The 24167-nt window shown below is 39.0% G+C and overlaps 1 protein-coding gene across 1 annotated transcript in view; it reads right to left on the bottom strand.

Moving 5' to 3' along the window:
• ANK2 (ankyrin 2, neuronal) overlaps positions 1 to 24167 on the bottom strand; it is a 329331-nt gene that overhangs the window by 45419 nt on the left and 259745 nt on the right. Inside the window, exons 24-31 of the mRNA XM_009320420.1 lie at positions 23148 to 23159; positions 19533 to 19635; positions 18812 to 18915; positions 14249 to 14284; positions 6332 to 6556; positions 3184 to 3338; positions 2025 to 2236; positions 991 to 1195 (exon numbers count right to left, since the gene is read on the bottom strand). Coding sequence (XP_009318695.1) covers positions 991 to 1195; positions 2025 to 2236; positions 3184 to 3338; positions 6332 to 6556; positions 14249 to 14284; positions 18812 to 18915; positions 19533 to 19635; positions 23148 to 23159 — 1052 coding nt within the window. The remainder of the gene's footprint in view (positions 1 to 990; positions 1196 to 2024; positions 2237 to 3183; positions 3339 to 6331; positions 6557 to 14248; positions 14285 to 18811; positions 18916 to 19532; positions 19636 to 23147; positions 23160 to 24167) is intronic.

Raw genomic sequence — 24167 nt, forward strand, 5'->3', positions numbered from 1 at the left:
GTTTATTTCTAACAGCGGTTACGAATATTTATAAAACACGTATGAAGAACTAAAGGAAAAACTACGTATAACCAGGGCTAAGTCAGAATGCATGTCTGTCCCTCCTCTCATATACAGCTGACTTGTCAGATATCCATTTGACCATGTAGCACAGTCTTTATGCAAACCTTAAAACGAGCTGCATCTGTAAAGGAATACTAGTTTTCAGGAAACACCTCCTTTCTCCTTTTGGTGAAGCATTCTTGGAACCAATTTCCCTTTTGAAGTTTTCTGGAGGATCCCTGCAGATTTACTGTCCCTCCAAGAAACTTATTCAAATTCCTCTTTATAAAGGAGACCATTCTTCTCTATTTAAATAAACATTGTTTCACTCTCTTGGAAATGCAAATACTTCTTTGTTGACCAGATGTTGTTTCTGGTATTTCAGCAGCTACCTAACACCTTTATATCAAGAAATTGTAAAAGCACCTGTTCTCTGGAACGACTCATTGGCACATCTCAGTGTGTAATGCATCTTACATTGTGTTGGTATTTGAAATCAGTTTGAAAATTAACAGAATAAATGCATGCAGCTCACTTCTGCCTCTTAACTGAGCCTGAATGAATCGCTAATCACTTCGGAGTTATAGCAAGTGTAAAGCATTTAACTCCAATATTTTCCTCTGAAGCATACTGCAACGTTATGTCTGTACTACACTTACCCTGCTAGGCAGAGGTATGTTGGTTCTCAAGAAACAAACTGCAGGGAAAATGCAAAAAAACCCCAAACCCGAAGTCTATGATTATATTACACATCTCTTGCTAATCCAAACACCAAATGTTATTTCTGCTATAAAGTAATTGTTTGGAAAGTAGTTTATTTTCACAGCCTCTCATCCCAGTCAGGTTTTCACCAAGCTTTCCATGCGTATAATCAGTTTAACATATTCAGCCCACGATGACTGACAATTTCAAGATGCACATAAAAAAACTCTAGTATTTGCATCCTACCTGTTATGCTGCATAGTAACCTTAAAGTGGGTGTGTCGCCTCCATAACCGTTCATGATCCCATCACTGGAGGCCTTGGGGACGGGAATCGTCATCGTGATGGGTTTATGGAACTTCCTTCTCCTGGGCTCCAGTGTGACTATAGGACTGAAGGTAGCCTTGTTGCCTAAAATCTTCTTTATAAGTTCAGTATGCATAGGTTGAGCCTTTCCAAAGCAAGACAACAACAGAATAGTTACTTGAAAACAGTTTAATCGGTATGTAAAGAACTGGGTCTGTATATTGCCACGAAATCTCTAAGGTTTTTACACTAAATGGCACAATTTCCCATTAAAATCTGCAGACGTAAGAACTGACTGCCAGCGAGAAGGGGAGACCTCCCTTTTTGAACGTTCCCATGCCTTCCTCCTCTTCCTATCCGCTTTCTTGGTGCTTGTCAGACCTTTTACGGCATTAATTTAAATCCCTTAACCGGTAGCAAACGATTCCCTTGTCACCTTTCTGTCTTTTTTCTTAGGACAAGCTCTGAGCTATTCTAGTAAGCTATTCAGCTATTCACAGGGGATTTCAACAAGCACGGTCTCCTGGCCAAGGCAAGTTGTGGATGCATGCAGCAGGAGGAGGGGATGGAGGTAGGGGAAAGACTTCCCCCTCCTTCAGTAGTCAACTGTTAGGCTGGTTTACTTCACGCTGAGAATCTGTACATTTGACCTAGTTATTACAGCACTTTGTACTTCTCTGATGCCTTTCATAAGAAGTATTTAAGAAATTGTTCTATGACCTACACTAATATCGTCATCATCACCAAGATCATATAGACAGCTAACAGACAGGAATCTAAATTAACTGGAATACCCAAAGCTTTACTGCTTGCTTTGACTTTTGCATGGATTTTTTTAACATTATTTTTACTAGAAGAATTCTAGACAGCAACATACAACATGATAAGCTGAATATGCTGGTTCTCCATTCAAAGAAGGTGATTTCACACTAAAGGAAAAAAAAAAGATAAGCCTAGTAATTGTTTCATTGTACCTGGAGGCCAACGCGAATTCGCTTGGTTAGAGCCCCTTCTGGGAAGACTGCCTGCACTTGTGGTACAACAGTGCTGCTCAGCACACCTCCCTCGGGTCCGATAAGGTTGCTGTCCTGTTTGATCCGGGATACCACTGCAAAGTACTGAGGGAAATCTCGGGTGATGATGCGGCAGATACGTTTCTTCTCAAGCTCCTCTGGAGTGTCAAGTACTGAGGCCAAAAGAGAAGACGGTCAGAAGACAAGAATTTCATAGAAACAATACAGCGAACTTCAAAATGCATTCAAGCTTTTCACAGTTTAACTGCGACTTACAGAAGTATTTTGTCTGGAAATCAAAGGGGAAAAGGAAACATACCCCAGCATTTTAAGTTCAGAGAAATCATGAAAGGAATAGACAGACAGACTGAACAACTAACTGAAGGGAGCTTAAGACAGCAAACTCAGAACATGTTGACAGCATCCCCAAAATCAGCGGGCAAACAAGCAAAGGGATTGGTCCAAGCCCCTTTCTACTTCACATGTTTACACTATGGCCTGGAGTAGTGTCAAGGAAGCTAAACTCCAAATCAAAAAAGTATCAAAGTATGAGTTCAGCTTTAAGTATGTGAATTGGCTTGTTTACTTTTGGTTTGGGTTTTTTTTTTTTTTAAAAAAAGCCATCGAAATTAATAACAAATTCTGCAGATCCTAGACAGCCCAAGGCCATTCTGTTCTCTCAGAAAGCAAAAGTACCCATGACTGACATTTCCTCCCACACACATAGCTGCTTGGAAAGGATTAGTATGATAATTGCCTTGTTTTGGAAAGATGTTTGCTACGGAAGCTTTTCGTTTAACGCTACGAAAAGGAGCAGTAGAAAACATAAGTCTGGCATCTATTCTCAACTTCGTGACGGTAGATTTTGTTTTGTCCCACTACTGCAGCAGACCATGCAAGGGAAGTAAGCACAAGTACACAGTGCTTCTGCTGGCTCCTGTACTGACAACATGATTATGCTCCAGTGTGACCGAAATGAAGTATCTGGAGAATGTAGTGTCAGAGATTCTAGGGTGGGCCAAACATGGGGTGCTAAAAAGAATAAATGCTAAAAAGCTATTACCCCCAGTTACAGAAGTAATGCAGGAGCAGAAGCGAAAAAAAAAGTCACACTGGATACCTTCATCCATTCCATTCAAGATTTCGTTCAGTTCATCCTCAGTGTATTCACAGAAATGCTCCTTCCAGCTGTCCCCATTCTCACTGCGCAGGATCACCAGCTCTCTCTCTTTCCCACGCAGAGCAGCAAAATGGGGAATCTCCACAATCACAGGCCTGGCACAGCAACACAGCGCATTAAATGCACACGGGAGAGAGGAAGAAACAGGATTAACAGCAACTCTACTCAGTCTGCTACAAAGTGACCTGGAATTCTACCTATTTCGCTGGAATACTTTGGCATAATCCTAAACTAGTAGGTCACTAACATATTAGATTTTTACAGGGACCCAGTAAATGCTGAAGGACAGATTAGAAAGTGCATTCACCTCTTTCCACAGTGTGAATGGTATTTGGTAAGATAATAGTGCTTACCTAGAAATTTGGTAACTGTTTTGCAAATTCATAAAAAACTCATGCTCATTTTAGTTGTCACTACTGTCTGGGTTAACCTGTGCAACTTCATTTCAAAGAGAATCTACTGTAACGTATATGAATAGTGGGACAAATTCTGATCTCACTTATACTAGTGCAAATCAGAATAATTTCATTGCAATCGGTGGGCGATTGTGTCCTGTGCCAATTTTACTTCATTGTAATTCTAAATACACCAATGAATTTATTCCTGATTTACACTCTGGGAGAGATATAGGAGGTCTGAGGAGATCATCTGGGTTTCTATTTCAGTATAGGAGATAAGAATTTGCCTTGTTGCCTTACAAGCAGATGTCAATATATGTATCAGTGTATGCGTCCATATATACACACACACACACATATACAACACATATGTGTACATATAATACATCTATGTTTATATATACATATACATAATCTTAGAAATAAGAGAGAAAATACAAATATATTTGTATATACACTTCTCTAATTAGAGGACTCACACAGGTTACCATGTACATAGTAAATGTCACGTGTTCTGTTATACTGGTGGTATCCAACATGTCACTTATTGATTAATCAGTCATTGATACAAAAAAAATCTTAAAATTTACAGTAGATTCCTTTTTTTTGTCCCAGTCCAGGTTGCTTTGCTACAGACATCAAGCACATAACTAGGAAGATTTCATGCCAAAACAAAAATGAAGGCCACAGTACTTCAAGAAAAAGATACAACAAACATACCACCAAAACAAAACCACATACCACAAGGGTTGAAGAATGGTCCACTAAGGGTTAGGTATACAAAATTTCAAATGATAGAAAGGGACAATATCATGGGCATAATGACATAAAAAAATCATATTGCAGAAGGAGGAGAAGAATGGGGAGGTCAGCATCCATCAATTTGTTTCAAGTCTCTCCTACCCAAGGAATTTGGTCCCAGGAGGCCCCAGCTGAAGGATTCGGCTGACCAAGCTTTCTCCCTCATTAAGTGGGGGAGGAGCCGTAGGCAGATGAAGTTTACTGAGTACATCCAAAGCAGCAGTGAAAGAAAGAACATAAATAAACTTTATGTATTTTTTGTGCCAGAACGCCAGTGCCACTGTCTGGTCCACAGAGTGGAATTAGGCTTTACACTGAATAAGGTTCCGCCCTAGCGATGGCGATTTGGTGGTCAAAATCAGCAAAATCAGTTTCGTTAATTTAGGATCTTTTCTTGCTTAGGGAAGACAATGGGAGTTTTGGCAGTGAACTCAATGGGAACAGGATTTGGACCTTAGAATGCACCTCTGCAAAGAGTACAGTAATTTTCTGATTTCACTGCCAGGACAACACCTAGAAAAACGCTTGCAGGAAGGGCACAAAGATCTAAGAATGAATAAAACTTTGCTCTGTCCTGCGCTTTCAGGTGAGACATTCTCCTTAGATAGAGAAACCATTAAAAAGAAAACGGGAGACATACTTAAGGTCAATTTGTGTGTGACAAAGATAACGGGAAGACTGAATGTGACAGCACAATATTTCTTCTGCTCTTCAGCTTTCTTCCTGCTTCTCTTTAAAAGTGACCAAGATGTGAAAAGAGCAAGTGGTACAGAGCATCTGATTAGCCAGCTTGTTCGCTGTTACTTGTGATATTAAGAGGTATCCCCTCTGTCAAAAGGAATGGTTGGCTTGCATCACGTTCACAGCGTTTCAGAACTGCTCTTGCTTTTTTACCAGATTAGAGCAACAGTGAAGTAGCCCAAACACGTCTTGGGTATGTTCTCCTTTCACACTCCATATAAAAGCAGTGGGCAGTTAAAAGCTACCAATCAACTTTTTTCTCTCCCCTAAGCTCAATCTTTTAGAAAAAGCGCTAACGAAGAGAGTGGCTCTGATGACTGCCTGTCATAATAGGATTTTAAAGGAATTGATTTGTTTGGAAATGGATTTAAACTATTGCTGTTTACAGAGTCACTTTTTTTACAATTTCTGAATGAAGCTATTTATTGTAATAGAAGGGGTTCCTTCAATCATCCACTTTTGGATGCCACAGTTGATAGGGAGAACAGTTGGTAAAACAAATAAAAAAAAGTGTGGATAACTGCTGCTTTCAGCTGAAAATTGCTAAAACGAGCTCAGCAGCAGACACAAATCTGATCTTTCTATGGGTTTTGCAGCATAGGACAAAGAAATGGCCAAAAAATTCTAGGGTTGTCCTATTGCTTCATTTAGCAATTTCAACCCCAGAAAAATCAAAGGCACTGTGCTTCCTGGACAGTCCAAATTACTGATAACACAACACAAGTCTCTAAAATAAGCAGCTGTAACTTGTGTTGTATATGTAGCAGGCTTTACATTTGGGCTTTAGATCAGTGCTGTGCTATTCACGCCTTAGATTAGATTATTTAAATAGAGTATGAACCGCCTTTTCTGGCTGCAAAAGGGACTTTTCCCACTATAATACCACAACACTGAGTAACAATTGTATCCAAGGAAGCACATTAACCTTAGCGCTAGTGGTTAAAATATCCGTTTTCAAAGGAAAAGGCGTAAAAGCGTTTTGAACTGTTAACTAACAAGTGATCTGTATGTCACACGACCAGCCTGTTACCATATGTTACAAACATCTTTTTCTGTTCAAGTCTTGAAAAAGGAACCATTTCAGTGCAACTTGCAAACAGATGAAAATAGACTGAACATTCTCCTTCAGGCCATATGGCACCCCTTACCCAAGAAACTGAGCACCAGAAGGTCCAACTTCAATCAGGCGGCTGGCCAGACCTTCACCTTCCACCATGGGAGGCATGGTGGCCAGTCGGTGGCGTTTCACCAACCGGCAAGTCACTCGTGTTGGAGCAGTGCATTTCCGCGGAGGAATAATGATTCGTAGTCCGTTATGTCTGCAACCTCTCATGGCACCCCCACGAGCATCCACCATGAAACTAACTAGGAAGCTGAAAAATCAGGGGAAAAAAAATTAGATACAAAACGTATCGAAACTTCTTTGGTTATGTTCCACATACGTAACAAACTACGTACGTAAATGGAGATCTTTCTCAAGATGTACAATTAGAAAAAGCCTTTCTCCCATGTGAAGCACCAAATCATGCTAAGATCATTTATTAATTAAACTGACAACTGCTATCTAAGAGTTCTTCACAGAAAGTCTTACTTTACAGTGCTGCTGTTGGTAAAAATACCAGCAGTCACTAATAAATGTGAGCATGTGTGTATGTACCTATCAAAGTCAAGTGCAAATATCACTACTCTGTACCTGCAAGCACCTACATTGTAAAGTTGGCACTCTTTAAATACTTAATGGGCAAATACATCTTATCGAAGAAAATTATTTATGACTCAAGAATATAAAGCCAATTCTGATTGGAGGGGTTGTCGGGGGGGCGTTTAGTTTTCTATAATAATTTCTATATAATAATTTCTATAATTTCTATATAATTTTCTAGTTATTCGATAAACTATAATTTCTAACAAAAAATGGTTTTGGACTTAAAAAATACCAAATTTCATGCTGGAGTGTGTGAATACAGTTCGTAATACCTCAGTGGAGCTAGCACCTATCGATATAAAAACCCCAACGTGTCATTATTGTTTGAAGAGAAATTTTGGATTTTGGTGAGATGGCAATAGCTACAGTCACTGTATAAGAGGTTTCTTTATGGATATTTGTTTTTCTCTGTTACTTTGCAGAGCAATACAATACCCCAGTGGAAAACTTAGAGATGCAGAAAGCCATCTACAGGGAGCCCTCTTCTAGCACAAGGTAAATTTCTTATCTACTTCTTTTTCTTTAAAAGGGAGAAAAACATTTCATGGGATTTCTTTTACGCTGAACTTTTTATAGTTCCACATATAACCAGCGGGTAGATTTTGACAGATTTGTTACAAAGACTGGGGACATTCTTGGGAAAGGTGTAGAACTACTTCAACTTTTTTTACTGGTTTATGACTTCGGATCATGCCTGATGTGGGATGGGAATGTCAGGTTGCTGGAAGTGAAAATAAGAGTAGATGAGACAGAACGGTATCAGGCCTACTTCTAGCCACTAAAATAGAATCGTCACATGGGGAGTCGCAGAAATGCTACTGAAGGACCTGCAATAGAGAAAAGCCCTTAAAACGTGAGTAACAAATACAGGTATTTTTCCACTGTCCCCTTGACCGTTCTGTGCGACAAACATTGCATCCACTCATTGTCCACACAGCTACAAGTAATTCCACATGCTGTAAAAACACAACACTCAACACACCGTGCAAGTCGGAAAAATGGATGATGGAAAGGAGCCACAAGCGCCAGTCAGAAGCACACCATGCACCACGGATGCCAGTCTTTCTCACACATGCAGTCTCCTATTCTACTGCCATTCATATACCTCTAGGTTTTGTTTAGTGTAAAAGTCTGGGTAGTACAACCATTATCTCATTCCTTAGAGGTTGGTGTTTCTGTGGTTTTAACAAGGGGGAAAAAAAGAAAATGAAAACATTTTACAGCTTTGATTCTCTGGGGATTAATTTAGAAAAATGGGAGCTTCCTTCATAAAATACATACTTTACACATTTTGAAGCACAGATGAAAGAAGAGCTTAAGAGATACTAAATGCTCAATTGTTGCAATAATGCTCTACGGCTTGCATTGCACTTTTCCCTTAACGGTATGAAGTAGTGTTATCAAAGTGGTTCTGATTTATGTTTTGGAGAATCGGTCCAAGTCTCTACTATAATGGGTGCATTAGAGGTAGTTAATAACACTGAGAGCTGGAAGAAGAGCTTCACATTTTGATGCTAATGCTATGAGCAACAGAAATACTACCCCCACAATTACCAGAAGCTAATGAGTGCACTTACTGAGTTGAATTAGCATCCACTTTTTTCGTTGTGTAAGCTGTCATGAATACAATTTTTAGGATTCAATTACTTTCAATATTGACGTAATACTCGAGATTGTATACTTTAACAACAGGATCACCTTCTTTTGCTGTCCATCACTGACATATTAGTGCTAGGTCACCTGTCTGTCTTATGTCCTCCTCAGCTTATCTCCCCACGTGTCTCAGCAATGCCAAAAACACTGTTAACTGCTAGAAGAACACATACACACAGAAGGTAAGGGTCCAAATCCAATAATCTCCCTTCTGACCACAGTAATGGGTTCTGTTGCTTCTAATACGGTGCTCTTTCTCCGTACAGTAATTCCTTTCAGACTAACCAAAAGATAAGCAGAGTGCTGAAACAGTAGTGCCTTCTCATAAAGCACACGTCACGCAATTAAGATAACTGGCTTGTGGTGTAGAACCAATATAACAGCTGAAGAAGTAGTCGTCTTCGATTTTGACCATCTGTAACAAACTGGTATCTCACCTCACACACAGAGTCATAGCCCTGTGTTCCTTCCCACACCCCCAAAACTGGGGATCCAATACAGATCAATTAAAAATGGAGTGTGGCATTTGCCTCTAGTAAGCGCTCGAGATGCAAAGGGATAGCCGTGTGTGTTCAGGCCTTAAAGCTGCAACTCTTTCTTTCAGTTTAAGTTTACTGAATGTGCCTGGTGGGTCAGAGCAGGGTCTGTCAGTGAAGCTATCACAAGATCTATCAGTCATCTATCACTGAAACCAGCTATTGCTCCAAAGAGTGGAAAACCGGGCAAAATGTCCTATCATTGGAAGGTGGACACAAAGATAACAATGGTTAGGATAAAACCGTAGGACATTGTTATTATTCACCGTAAAAACAGCTGTTTCTATCATAAAGAAGATCTAATGTATTTACTAAATAACGGGACACAACCTGGCAAACAGGAGTGTTCATCACACACCAAAACATAGATTTGTGCCGTATCACTGAAACAGACCCCCAGATGAAATGGGAGATTCCTGAAGGGTTCTGTGACTTCTGGATGAGTCTGAAACCCCCTAAGAGACTGCAGGTACCCTTCAACTGCCGGACAGCAAATTCAGGCAAACACGGAATAATATGAGGAGGGCACAGAAAGATTAGTGCCAATTAGCACACCAAATATGGAGGAGTCGGTTCACAAAACCACCTATATACTACTATGAAATTTCCAGAAAACAAATTTTGGAGAACTAGCATGAATATAGTGCAAAAGAAAGAAACTGAAGGGGAAAATTCCTCACCTCCAGAACTGTGGCATAAAAGTCTGAAAGGCTGGTACACCGATGCAGGATTTGTAGAGCTGACGCAGAATGTAAAAATAAGTTTTTTTTTCACCATACCACCCTGTTTATTTCCCAACCTTTTGCCACATTCATTTTTCCATCCACTTATTTAATCCAATTTCTTTTCATCTTTTTTTTAAATGGGCACATTTCACATAATTTTGGATATGCAATAAAGTCAAGCAAATAATTCGTAACAAAGCATTTTCTGAATCACAGCAGCCTCTTTTTCTGCCTATTTGCTACATAATGGGGCATCTGGATGGTGACATTACTGTTCCAGGACTGGAAAAGCTTTGCCCTTTCGAAGGACTGTGTATATCAATATACAAATAATTCATACAAAACTAATGCATGACATAAAACATGCTTTCTGAAATGTGCATTTAGGAAAGTGAAAAAATTGTATGACTAATAGAAAGGAAATGTAAAATGCAAATTAATTCTTTTGCTGCCCACGCGCGCGCACACTATTTTTCCTCTCCCTAGTGTTTCTTTTACCAGATGTTGTTAAGTGACGAGACTGAGATAGGAAGAGATCGTACTCAAATGAACAAACAAAACTAGCAGGAGTAACTGGCAGATTAAGCCATCAGTCTGGGAAGTGGTACCTTTTCATTATAAATTCCCAAGGTCAAAAAGAAAATAATACATAATACGAACAGATGAATAACCCTAACATCGTATATACTCATAGAATCGTAGAATAGTTTGGGTTGGAAGGGACCTCTAAAGGTCATCTAGTCCAACCCCCCTGCCGTGGGCAGGGACATCTTCACCTAGAGCAGGTTGCCCAGAGCCTCGTCCAACCTGACCTGGAATGTTTCCAGGGATGGGGCACCCACCACCTCTCCGGGCAACCTGGGCCAGTGCTTCACCACCCTCAGCGTAAAACATTTCTTCCTTACATCTAGTCTGAATCTACCCCCCTGCAGTTTAAAGCCATCCCCCCTTGGCCTGTCGCAACAGGCCCTGCTAAAAAGGCCCTGCTACTCCCTGAAGCTTAGGTGCGGGGCTGCTTCTCTTACTGCATGCAGAGAGACAGTGCTTTGCTTTACCATCCCTTAGAGGTACCCGTTCAATCTTTGCATCGGTCTTCCCTGCTCTGACTTAAAACTTCGTAAGCTCCTCCTTCTGCAAAGGGCACCGGGCACCCTCCGCTCACGCTAACTGGACAGTGCAAAAAGTGACTTTTGGCTAAGCAGGAAACTCAGAGTTTACTCCACGTTCCAATTGCAGGAAGCGCTACTGCAAGCACTACCAACCATCTACGTACAGCGAATGGAGAGGAGAGGGCTCATTAAAGAGAAACACAAATGGCTGTGAAGAGTTCAAGAGGGGAAAAAAAAAAAAGAAAGGAGAAAAAAGGTTAATAAAAGGGATTACAGGGCATCAGAAAGCTCTTACAGGTATCACTGGAAGAGGAGAAGAAAGGAGGCATCCTAAAAAAATTAGGCTGATAAACGTTTCTTATGTGCTTCTATGATAATTTATTATAATATTAAAAATGAAAGAAAATGTAAAAGAAACCAAAATAACTTACAGGAACTCCACGTAGATATAATAGCTTCAATTTTCAGAAGGGGTTAAAAATGGCATAATAGGGGAAGGAAAACCTTAGCAGGGACTAACTATGGTTAGGAGAAATGAGGTAAAACTGAGGAGAGGGAAAACAATATAAATAGGAGAAAACTTCTGGACAGCTGATAAGTAGGAAAACATTCTTGTGAGCCATTTAAAACAAAGGTGGCCAAAATAAGTGAACCGACTGATCAAGCAACGCATCAAAATCACATGTACTTTCTGTCAGCAAAAGTCTGTTTCAGAACATGTTTTAAAAGTCCTTCCTATAATAACTATATGTAGGGGAAGCATCCTTCTTTAGCACTGACTTCAGTTTATCCTGGCAACCCGTGGCAAGAACTTAAATTTCAATTAAGTGATGATTCAAAAGCAAAGCAGATGATGGGTTAAAGCAGCGAAGTCAAGTTTTGTATGTCAAGGGTGACCAGGGCAACAATGAGACGATCTCTCTCATTACAAGACAGCCTTTGAGGAAGTTTCATTTTCTGCCAGTTTTAACAGTTCAGTTAGAAACGATGCATGACACAAACATGTGACCCTGACAGTCTTGCAAACTGGATCGATACTGAGCTTTCTTAGATTTAGCAAGGTGGTAGCCCAATGTAATAGCCAAATCAATGAAACAAATTAGGTTTTGGGAAATCATTGCCTTCTCTCTTTTAAAAAGAATGAAGGGGAAATCAGGATTCTTTTTTTTTTTCAAGAAAAAATACGGAACAAAAGCAATTATTTTCTAGGAATAAGTTATAGACTGCAGGGGAGTCTATACACGCTTCTGTTAAACACATGGTTAGCACTTAGATCAAGCATCATTCATTCTCCTCTAATTTAGCAATACTTACTCATAAATTAGAGAGGCCATTTCATTCTCTTTAATTTTAGAGCAATTTAAAACTACGTACTTGCCATATGAAAGGTAACTATATCAAATAGCATTGGCTACAGCATCCTTCTGGTTGAGGACATACATAAAAGGCCCCTAAATCTTTCGGGCTGTTTCCATGCCTTCTACAGAGAGCAGAGCAAACAGCAATGGGTTTTCTAATGGCTCCACTTGAACAAAACACAGACAATATATACGCATTGGATTTATCCACCTTACAAGGACAAAAAGTTGTGGTGTATTTTCAAGAAGTATTTGTATTTCAGGTCTGAGTCTGCGTTATTCCCTTTGCTGATTTTATTCATATGGAATTAAGTGGGTTTTATTCTGTATCTATGCTCATTTGAAAGATAACAGCAGGATGAACAAATGAAATAAAACCTGGATGTGTCAAACGCTGGGGGGTGAAAGAAGATACTTATTGTGTGATTTGTGACGAATCGCTGTTATGTAAATAGCTTTGCAGAAGAGTCACAGTTTCAGGTGGCTGCGAACGCAAGCATGTTGGCACTCAAACGCGCTTCTCATTCTGCAGAATCATTTGACGAGCCATGCAAACCTAGCACCGTGAAGTGTCTTTCTAGAACAGGCAATAGTTCTTTGAACACACAAAACCAGAATAGGCAAAATCAATACACCACCACTTTCATACGGTCAGTTCAGGTACGATTATTCTTCCAAAGTAGCTAGGCAGGCACACATGCTCTCATCAGGTAGCAGGAAACAATAAAAAGCTCTAACTAGAGCACATCCATTGTCGACACATTTAGGAACTTTTCTGTGTACATTATCTTAATTTTTAAAAGAAACCGGGAAACAAGGACATAGCAGCATTCAGTGTTAGTCGCAGTGTGAGGAAGCAGAAACAAACAATCAGGGTGCTTCAGCCACTGTAAAGTGCTCAGCGGGAGAAGGAAAACTGATAAGACAGTCTGAAATTAAGAAAAAAGGTCTTGATCCAGCTCCCGCTGAAGTCAACAGCAAGTCATTCAACTACCTCAGTGTGCTTTCCATCAGGCTGCAACTATGCCATACATAAACAAGGCAAAATACACATTCCAGGAGGACAAAAAACATGATCCTACACGGGAAACTACAAGAGTATTGACTCATGGTGACATTTTCTTTGCTGCATTAGTCAACTACAGAGAGATTGGGTGACATGACCCAAAAATACGGGTTTGTCGTTTGGGTTTTTATTTAGCCATTTAATAATTTTGCACAGCTGAATATTTAAGAAGATTTTCACCTTTCTACGGTTATGTTAAAGGAGATGAAGAGGTATCGTGCCAATAAACGCTCAGTTTGCCAAGTGAAGATAATCTCCTTTGGGAGGGTACCGCTCCAGGTGTTCTGTGCAGGATGCAATGTGCCAGTGATTCAACCATTGATTAACCGAGGTCACACAAAAAATGCACGTGGCATGAAAAATTAAATATACTGGGTCTGTGCTGTTATTCTACTGGTGCCAATATGGTGGCACAATTTGGAAAGTATGGCTCTGCAATATTCTTTATATAGACAAGTGAGAAAGAAGGCCCACTTTGTAATGTAACAGTTGAAACTAAACCTATCTACAGTGGTTTGTGTTGGATTATTGGGGGGGGGAGGAGTTCCTTCCTTTTAATAATATTAAACCATGCCACCAACAGAGAAAATGTATTGTTGATTAAATCAATGGTTAAAACAATCTAGGAATGGATAAGGAGCTTTGTTAAGATTTTTTGCAGTGGACTTATGTGTCCAGTATTCTTTTCTTGTAGAGGACATAGCAGATGGGAGAAAGTGGACGCTTACTGTGTAAGAAGAGAAATAGGGCCATGTGTAACTATTACTCCTAGTCAGAGTAGATTTTTTTTTTTCTCTTGGCTAACGTGCACTATCAAAACACTAAAGCATCCTGAAGTGAGGTAAGAGAGGAGGATAAATAGGGTGGGTGAGAAGTGCAATGTATTAAAGAAAGAAATTATGCAGAAGTTCACCTGCTGTTGTCATGATCAAGACATGGAGAAGAGCATCTGCAATAGAGTAGATGATTTAACATCAAAAAGGAAAAGAAAGGGAAAAAAAAGAATGAGTTAAATGAAATACTGAAATATTGGAAAAATGAAACAGATTTCTAAATTAAACACATGAACATATACATATTTATGCATATTCATTACATGTGAGAAGGTAGGAGTGAGTATGGAAAATAAGCCTATGTAAACATCCTTGGTTACAAATGGTTACTACTACTACAGCAGCAAAGCTAGAGTGATCTGGTTTCTCTACATACATTCTCAAACTGGAAGTCAGGTACCCAAAACGTACAGTTAGATTCTGAGTAAATCTTTCAGAACCAGATGAGGGGAAATGCTGCTTGGCTTGGGTACCGACACCTAAAATTTGGACCACGGTATATCAAAGGGTAAGGCATCTAAGGTAATTCCAGCCACTGTTTCTGATAACACAATAAATCACGATTTTGTTTTCTTCAAATTTCCTGTCAATACATTCCATCCTCCGCTTTCTTCCATTTCAACACGTTTCTTGTCCTCCTTTTGTTCTGCACTACAGAGTGACAAATTTCAAACTTTCAGTTTGACCTGTTTAGTAATGTGTCACATGGCCAGTTAGTTTTCTGATGTCGCTTTTTGGTTTTTTTATATATATATATTTCCATTGCCATTTTCTTCCACTGACATGAACAGCAATTTGCTATTAATGAAACACACCTGCTGTTCTTCCTTATCGTAACTTTCCGAATAAAGGTCATAAGGGCTACAGTATGATTTGAAATAATTTAGACTTTCAGATTTTAGAAATGACTATCAGCTGGTCACTGCCAGGTCCTTTTTCCGTAACTATTTCCAGGAAATTAATCTCACATTGGGGAAAACAATATTGTGGATTCAAAATACAACACTTGAAATATATTTTGTTTACCTTGTTAGCAAGGATCCAGTCTCCTTTTTTGCAGACATGCAGCTAAGAATGATAATTCACATTATTTATCACAGTTCGAGCTGCCCACTCCCTCATACTTCTCCCTTTTTCAGTGGTGGAAGCAACAACCTCCAGAAAGGTAAATTCACTAATAATATCCCAACTGTTTAATTTTGTCAGATACAAGTACTGATACACTCGGATCATCTATTAGTCAAATAGGGACTTCATCAAATTATATAAAAGAAATCAGTATCTTTCATTAAACAGTTTTACTGTGAGCAAGTCAGAGTTGGAAAAACTGCAGAGCTGCTACATATCTTGCTCTAGAACACAAAAGCAAGTTAGTATCAAAGCATGAACTCGAAGCTCCTTCCTCACAGTGCCATGTTCCTGACAATATGTCAGATTTGCCTCTCTTCTTATCTACCATACCTTTACATATTTCTCAGTAGAATTCTTAGAAATAGAATCTATACAACTAAATTGTGGAAATTTTTTTCACTGTATCAGCAGAACCCAGGTATGAAAACAACGTAATTTTGCACATAATTTATACTTTAAAATCTTACAGTCAGCCTTATCTTTACCATTCACGCTTAACTACTGTGGGTGATAGAGACATAAGAATATGACACTGTCGAGCGATGTCTAAATGCTGCAAGTGAAAAGAAATCTTTCAGTTCAGTGGTTTTTTGCCTTCCAACTTAATGAAAATATATGTGTTCTCCCACAATAGGATATTGTGAGGTATGAGATTAAAACTGTGAAACGCGTTTGCATTTATGTAGGCATTAGTTCTGTAGTTCTTTATTACGCTGCAGCAGGAAATTATACGTAATATCCCCTAATATTACCAGCAAAGCGATAAAACTCTATCTTATTGGATATTTAGCACCCAAGCTTTCTGGCATATTCAGAGATCCTTAACTTTGCTCAATATGTAAGAACAGACAGTTTTATCAGGAGAAGCAAATCAGATTTTCTGAAAGGAAGTTTCAATGCAGGAATTTATACTTCTCCCTTCAGCCAATGTATGAAACTATTCGGAAACTGTTAGCTGTGTAAAATGACCAGGAGATGTTTATGTTGAGATTGTGAGCACCAAAAGAGTGTTATCTCTTAGGAGATAATTTTTTTCTTCTTTTCGAAATGGCTGCCAAAGACTCTGACCAAACATCTTGCTTTTCTTTCCTTATTGATGAAATTATTGACATATTGAAACAATAGTTACATTTAAATTTGAAATGGATGGTTAAAACATTTTCCCCTTCTGAAATTTCAGACATAGGAGCAGTTTTGCTTAGTTATGCAAAGGCTGAAATACATGCCTGTGAAATTCCACACCAAGAGAACGGTTCTCTATAAATTCATCCTTTTGCTTGGGGGTGTTACACTGTGATCCACAGAAACACTTCCCTAACACTGGGAGATCAGTAAGAACCCAACGACAAATTGGGGTTAGCCACTGAAGTAGTGCAGGGAGAGAATGGTGTCATGTTTTTCTCAGATTGCACAGAATACAAAATTAAGATCATCTGTGCCAAATAAATTACTGTCCAATACTTTGCTGATGTGTTACTTTAGAAAAACACAGTCTGAATTCCATACATTTCCAGCGTCTTGGGCAAAACCAAGGCCATACCCTTGCTTAAAGCCACTAGCAGTGTTCATAGAGGATTTCTTTTCAAACACTACGAGTTTTCTTTCATGACAGATATATACTACTTCAATGCATGCACCTGAAATGTCAGCAGGGTTGCTAGTTTATAAGTGCGTGTCTGTGTAGGAAGGAGGGTGTAGGTGACGAGAGGGGTATAAATGACTGTTGTTCCAGCTAAGTGAATGCAACAATCATGCACACAGTACTTCCACAATTGTTTCACTTTTAAAATAAGGTCTTAAAAGCGAAACTCTAAACAAGATGCACCCCTAAAGTTTATGATAACTTAATGACTCAGACAAATCTAAGCAAGATAAAAATGTAGTGTTGTACAGTCTTTTCCAAAGGCTAAGTAATCATTATTACAGGTTTCTTTATTACAATATTTAGTGGCAAGTTAGTTGGTATGTATAAAAAGAAGAACATAATTTGTGTCGTGTTAAATGTCATTATTTCATACAAGGCTGCAGAGAGTGTTGCTCCTATTAAAATCAGATATTCTTATCCTACCACTAGCATCCTGGTCATCCAAAAAGGTCTAAATATCACTAATATTTTTTAAAAGAAAAACACAAAATGATTGCACATCCAAGAAATAAACGCCACTCTTCTCGAAAGTATTTAGTTCATCCTCTGCAATCACTGGAAAGACCTACCTTTCTGAAAGTGAAAAGTAATACATCCTTTGGAAAAAGTCTGTAAACTATTTAGGGTTAGAATAAGCCACCAAAACAATTTTAAAGCTTACATACTGGCCTGTATATAAACACATACATACTGTACACATTAAGTATTTTAATTGAATTTGTTAGTTTTAGAGCTCAGGAAAAGCAAATCCAAACACCACTGGTCACAGCCAAATATCCTTCTACCAGCTAACAAACTTCTCGTATATGTCACAAATCAGCCAATTTGCAATCGCCGTTATGGCAACACTGTTCCTCTTCTAGACCAGGACTGCCTGTCATTCCGAATGGGACTCCAGTGATATTTTTTGAAAGATACGGACTGTAAGATTTTTTGCAAACTCATTTGAGATTAACAAAAAAAAAAAAAAAAAAAATATCTTTCTCCTTGTGATGTCCAGCCATGCTGCATACAATGTAGCTCCAGAGAAATGAAATGCTTTTTCATGACATCAGTTTCTTATGAATTCACCTCCACACGCCTCATCAAATCTGACAGCAGGACATAAGCACAGAATTCAGTGTAAAGAATAAAATTACTTAAAACTTAGTAAGTAAGACAAATGCACAGTAAGACAAGTGCATTAAAACAAATGCACTCACAGATTTTGAGGCCAACCAGGATAAGCTTTGTAAGTATGAATTTGGCTGGGCCTGTGTTTTTGCCTGTCTTACTCCATTTTAATGAGCTTCCCTAAATGCAAACGCTTACAAAGTGTCAGTTGTGAGAATACGCAAACATAGTGGCCAAACATGTGTAAAGCACATCATGTTTAGGTTGCTTGTCTATTACACAGTTCATGTAATTTAAAATCCTTGGTTTCTTTTTTTAGTTATCATGACAAACACTAGAGTTGGTGCTTACCTAAACCACTTCACTAGCATAGGAAGTACTCACCATCTGGAGTGATTAGGCCCTTGGCCTCAATTATTACTAACTTTAAAAAGGCACTGTATTTATTTCTCTGTAAACTTCACACGTTTACACACAAACGCATGTGTGTATGTGTCAAGTATCTCATTCGTTCCTCTTGAATTTGACTGAAAGCTCGCTGGCATCAATTCACTGACTCGCAGTGATTTCAGTGGATAGTCTTGGTACTCAGGCTTGCTTGATTGTCAGAGCTTAAGAGATCATAACAATTTATTGACAGCTCTAGGAGGCAAGGAATTAAAATATAACTCCTAGTTAAGCATTAGTTGAAGCTGCTGCCACTGCAGGTATTCTGTTTCTCTTTTTTTAGTATAATGCTAATTGATACACTCACCCTGAATGAATAGGGCTGGAAGAAAGAGCCACATTGTCCAAGGTTTCAGGGCCCCAGCTTAAGCGATATGAATTCCTTTCAGCTTCTTTGGCCAGAGTTGTTACCTTGGTAAGCAAAAAACCCTCCTTTTTACTACAATAAAATCAATTAATCAAGCAAACAATAAGAAGATGTATTTTGCATAGTAGTACCTACAGCGTTAAAACTTTTTTCAAAAAGAAAACAAAGGAGTAATAATAGCATTAAGATATTAGAAACCCCTTATTGTAACGTTTTGTACTTGCTCAAAGTAATCATATGCTAGTGGTCCCAGTGAAATGAATGCTGTGATCTACCAAAGTGGCATTTCCTAAATCTTCTTTTTTAACTACAAGCATGCTTCAGGATAGTATCTTTGAGGACAACGGCCTTGAGTTCAATAGATCACCTGAATATTTAGCCCAATGGCTGTCAGCATCATGCAAAAATCAGTTAAAATGGAGAACATTCCAAAGACAGTCCCTGTACTATATTCACACAGCTTTATCCCTTTACTTTGGAATAGAGTTTAACATTGCATAGCAGAATATGCCATTAAATATCAGTGAAAATTAGAGAGATTTATATTAAAATAAAGAAAGCAGCATACCTAACATGGTATCATTAGCACAATCTAAACTGTAATCTTTTTATATTTCCGTATTTATCCAACTGATAAGTGAACTTAAGAGAATTTGCTTACCTGCTGGCTGGGGATTACAACCGTATCGTCAATCATGGCACTGTCCCTCAGGTAGGAGGCATGGCTCAATGTGTGGGACCTGTCTGAACTGAAGGATCGCAGGCTGGTAGGTTGGTAGGATGCCATAGCAATATATCAGCAGTACAGATGATGTTGTAAAGGTGTCATGATAGATCGAGTGGGAGAATGAAAAAAGCGTGCTATTAGCAATATGATGCAGCTTCCAGGGGGAGTAGATAATAGGCACGGGGGAAAAACAGAGCTTTACAAATCTGTGTTATGCTACCTTTCTGACCAAGGGCCACAAAGTCTTTTGTCTGACCTATTTGCTTCAAAATGCAGAACCTAGAGATTAATCTAGATGACAGTTTATTTTATACTCACAAATACTTTATACTTGGCTTTGTGGCATGACAGTTTCCTTATAATAAAGAGCATGAATTTCTTTTAAGTAACTTCTCTTTGGAGAAGTTCTCTCTCCTGCTACGTCACACAAGCAAACTGCTACAGAAAACCAGAATGCTAACATCCGAGGAAAAGCTGAAATTACTCTTTCTGAAGCTTTGTTATGATCTACTCTCTCCCCTTGAAACTGTAAGTAAGCAAGCTTGATATTGTCCCCTGGAAGGTACACACAGCCAGGTGAATTGTGGCCAGCCGCATGCTCCCGTGTAAAACAAAATTCCTCCTCTGTATGCCAACAGCATCTTTAGAGAGGCAGTCCAAATGCGAGCACTGTTTTCCTTGTAAGTACGCACAGCTCTACAGAAAACTGGTTGCTGTAGCAATGAGAGATGCAAGGCAGTAAATAAGCTGCTTCCAAGCACTGGCTCAGAATGTAACTGCAGTATCCACTAGCAAAAAGCAAAAAAAGACAAATAAGATACCACAGAAGGACATATTGAGGTAAATGGGGTTTCTGCTACCAAATAGCACTAGTTTGGTCCTTTCAATATTTACTAGCAGCAGTATTACAATAGTGATTTTTGAAAAGAGATCAACCACCTTCAGATGTTGTACGTGTACTCTGTGATGTTGTTCTGTACCTTGAGGAATATAATACATGTAACTGAAGGAAGCAGTTTTATTTTCGTGGCTTACACGTCCATGAGTAGTACTCGTAATGACTAACCCACTGGATCAGAACAATAGGCCATTTATCTAGATACATAGATTTTTAAGGGATAATTCATTTTCAGCAGTTAGTAATAAAAGTCATGTGTACATTATGGACACGAGATTCAAGTGCTTTAAATGCAGATCTCATTGGAAATCATATTTTACCGTCTGATTCAGACCAGTCAGCCTTTTTTAGCAATAGCTACATTCACACAATGATTTTTTTGATCCATTTTTAGAAGCAAATGGTTATCTTCCTTTTATTAGAAATATATGACACTGAAGAATAATCAATGATCATTGACTTACACCAATGGCCTATTTCGCATACTAGATGGATTGTACAAAACTGAAAGCAAAGAGAAGTATTACACAAGTATCAGCCTTAGGGAAGTCTTGAGGAAAAACCAAACCGACAATAAATAATCTCTCTTACACGTCATGAAATGTCTTTCACCCAGACAAGAGGAAGAGGCGAGACGTGTAAGGCTGATATTTAGTGTATTATTGGGATTATACATTTCTGGAATAAAATTCTGATTCCATTAAAACAACCAACAAAATTTCAATAGGGACAGAAGTTCACCCTAACTGTCTGCATATAACATTTCAGAAGAAAATTATGAAAAGGAATCTTGACTGAAGAGTCCTTTGGTTAAACATTTTAGTGTGAATTGGGTAGGCAGAGTACACCTTGCTTGTTCGTAACAAGAGTACGTCAGTGAACACGTGTTCTTTGGTTAAAAAATAAGCCTCAGTAGCAGACCCCATTTGCCATCATTATCCTTCATTCATTTCAACGTTTGACACTTTCAGAACCGCTCCGCTGTGCCATGCAATGCTTGTAAGAGGTTCACCATCCAAGTTGTAGGTTCTGCTATTCAGCTAATGTCATGTCCTGGATAGACACTTAATGAAAGGAAGTATGTACTAGATTTGACCGGTTATCTGTGTGGTGATTTTGTCCATATTCCCCTGCAAGTACCCGGCACTGCTACTACCACCACTACAAGCAGCCCAGTGCATCTCCACTATGTAGTACCTGTATGTAAGCTCCAGTAAATACCCGATACATTGAGGGTACGGATTTGTCTACAGGCAAGGTATGCACAAGCATGATTGAGGTCTGCGGGAAATCAGAAGTTTAAATTTCCCACTACACTTCATTTCAAAACTAGCGTTCAGATGACACTGCCCCTCTTCTGTGTGCTGTACCAACTAAATGAAGAGCAAACCAGCAGTTAAGGTCTGCGCTTCTGAGACTTAGAAATAAAGGTACTGACTGAAACGATAGTCCAGTTACAGAAGTGTAGGGGCACCGAACAGAACTTATTGTTTATTACTGTAATAAGTCTTCAGGAATCCTGTAAAAAAAATAAAACCCTAAATCACAGAGCCAAAACTAATGTCTAAATACAGATTCTTTCCAAATCTGGTTGATAAATCTTAAGTCACAGGGGTTCTGGGGTCAATAGCACTCTACTCAGCCTCAGAGACTGAGCTGTGGAACCCAGGAATGCTACAAAGCTCCTGAACTGTGTCTTGCCCACGTTAGGTAATGCACAGGCATGTATCATCCACCTCTTCTAAGCCCTGAATAAAGCCCAGGCGGTATCCAGAAAATAAGAGCCGCATACTCTAGCCAAGTTCTAATCTGGATGACGGGGAGACCATGTTGCAGTACACATCCACTTGCCAGCCTAGACAGAGCTCTAGCAATCTCTAGCCCCGCTGAGTGTATCTGTTGTTGTGGGAAATATATGTTGTTTCAGAAGCTGGGTAAAGAACCTGGTGTCACTGAAAACTGTATAAATCAACCTTGAAAATGTTGCTCTATTTAAAGACTGAAAGCCTTCCTCACACCTGTCACAGACCAGAAAGGTGGAAAGGATTTACAATGAAATGGAGTCTTTTCAAATACTGGTGATGTGATATGGCCCGAATCAGTTCTGGTTCCCAATATCCAGAGGGAGAACCCAGCTAGCGTAGTCCATGCTCTTTATTTTTTTATTCTACCACTGTTTCTCCACACAGAGAAGGAAAATGGCTAGCCTTCCCAGCAGCACGGTGACAGAAGGACAGCTACCAGCTGTTGTGATCTAGTGCAACCTCCCTGATCCTTGCTAACATATCTGTACAGGAATCAGGGAAGTTTCTGTGGGACAGTGGCTATATCACACCGTGACCGTGGCTATATCGTCCACCGTGGGTTGACGGTTGGACTCGATGATCTTGGAGGTCTCTTCCAACCTTAATGATTCTATGATTCTATGATTCTATTCTAAGACCTTTCTAGACAGACAGTACCGTTGGATCGGTATTCACCACTGCATATCACACTCATTTGAGACTATAACTATCTCCACCAGCAGCGTCGTTCATTTGGTTCTCCAAATCAACTTTCTGGCGTACAGCAGGCCTTCAAAATGGATGAATGGAGACAGGTGCCATAAAAGGATATAGAGACAACATGTTTTCATGCTATGTAATACCTACCTGGGCATGGTGCTAATGAAAGCATATGAAAAAGAATGAAGGGGAGAGAGAAATAAAATAAATAGGGAAGATGGTTACAAAAGAAAAAGATATGCTCTTAAATCAAACTGTTTAATGCATAAGATCACATGAGTCTAGACTGCTAATACTATTTTGCTTTACTGAATTTCTTGAAAAATCAAAGTCAGTATAATGCAATGAAAATCACACTAAAGCAAAAGCAAAATAATTTAAGCAGTCTCTGTGAAAATTCTTACAACCAGTAACCTGACAGTGACAGAAAATGAGACCATGGAGTTAGAAAGATGTACTTTTTTCTTTCCTTCTTTCTCCCTCTATAATTTTGCTTCATTTCAATATAATCATGCTTGATACAGGTTGTGAAATAATTTTCATACAACACAAAATAAAACACATCAATTACATGCCAGTGAAAATCTACCGAAATCCACTGACAGTATTTAAAAGCTAAAATATTCTAAATGGGAGCAGAAACTGGCTTAACACTTGCCTGCACAATCATTTCTATATAACGTCTTAAAATTAAAAAAAATTAAAACTTTGTTACCATTGAAAGCACGTGATAAGAGGTTTTGATTTTTAACCATTCTGATATAGTTCATAAACATCCTCTAAGACTTAAAAAGCCACACAGTCACTTTGTTTTCAGTGGATTCACTGGAGCTGTCGAAAAACCAACAAAGACTCCAAGCTCATAAGACCTGAATGATGAGGGATTTACACATGCTGTGAGGCAAGCCGAACTGTTTCCTGACATCTTTTGTTCCAGGAGCAATTCATAGCCTACTGAAGTAAACAGAATGGATCCTACTGATTTCACTGAGCTTCGGAAATGCTGCCAGAATAACAATCGAGACTGGAAAATGAGGTAGGTTAAAAATTCCTTCTGTTGCCAAGATCTCAACTTTTTCTTTTTTTTTCCCCCCTTGAGCGAACCCCAATTCTAAAGGCAGTAAGTCTGGAGACGTTACTGATTTACACTAGACATTGTCATTTTCA

This window comes from Pygoscelis adeliae, unplaced genomic scaffold (genome assembly GCF_000699105.1).
Source record: "Pygoscelis adeliae isolate BGI_AS28 unplaced genomic scaffold, ASM69910v1 Scaffold143, whole genome shotgun sequence".
In the NCBI taxonomy this organism is placed as follows: domain Eukaryota; kingdom Metazoa; phylum Chordata; class Aves; order Sphenisciformes; family Spheniscidae; genus Pygoscelis; species Pygoscelis adeliae.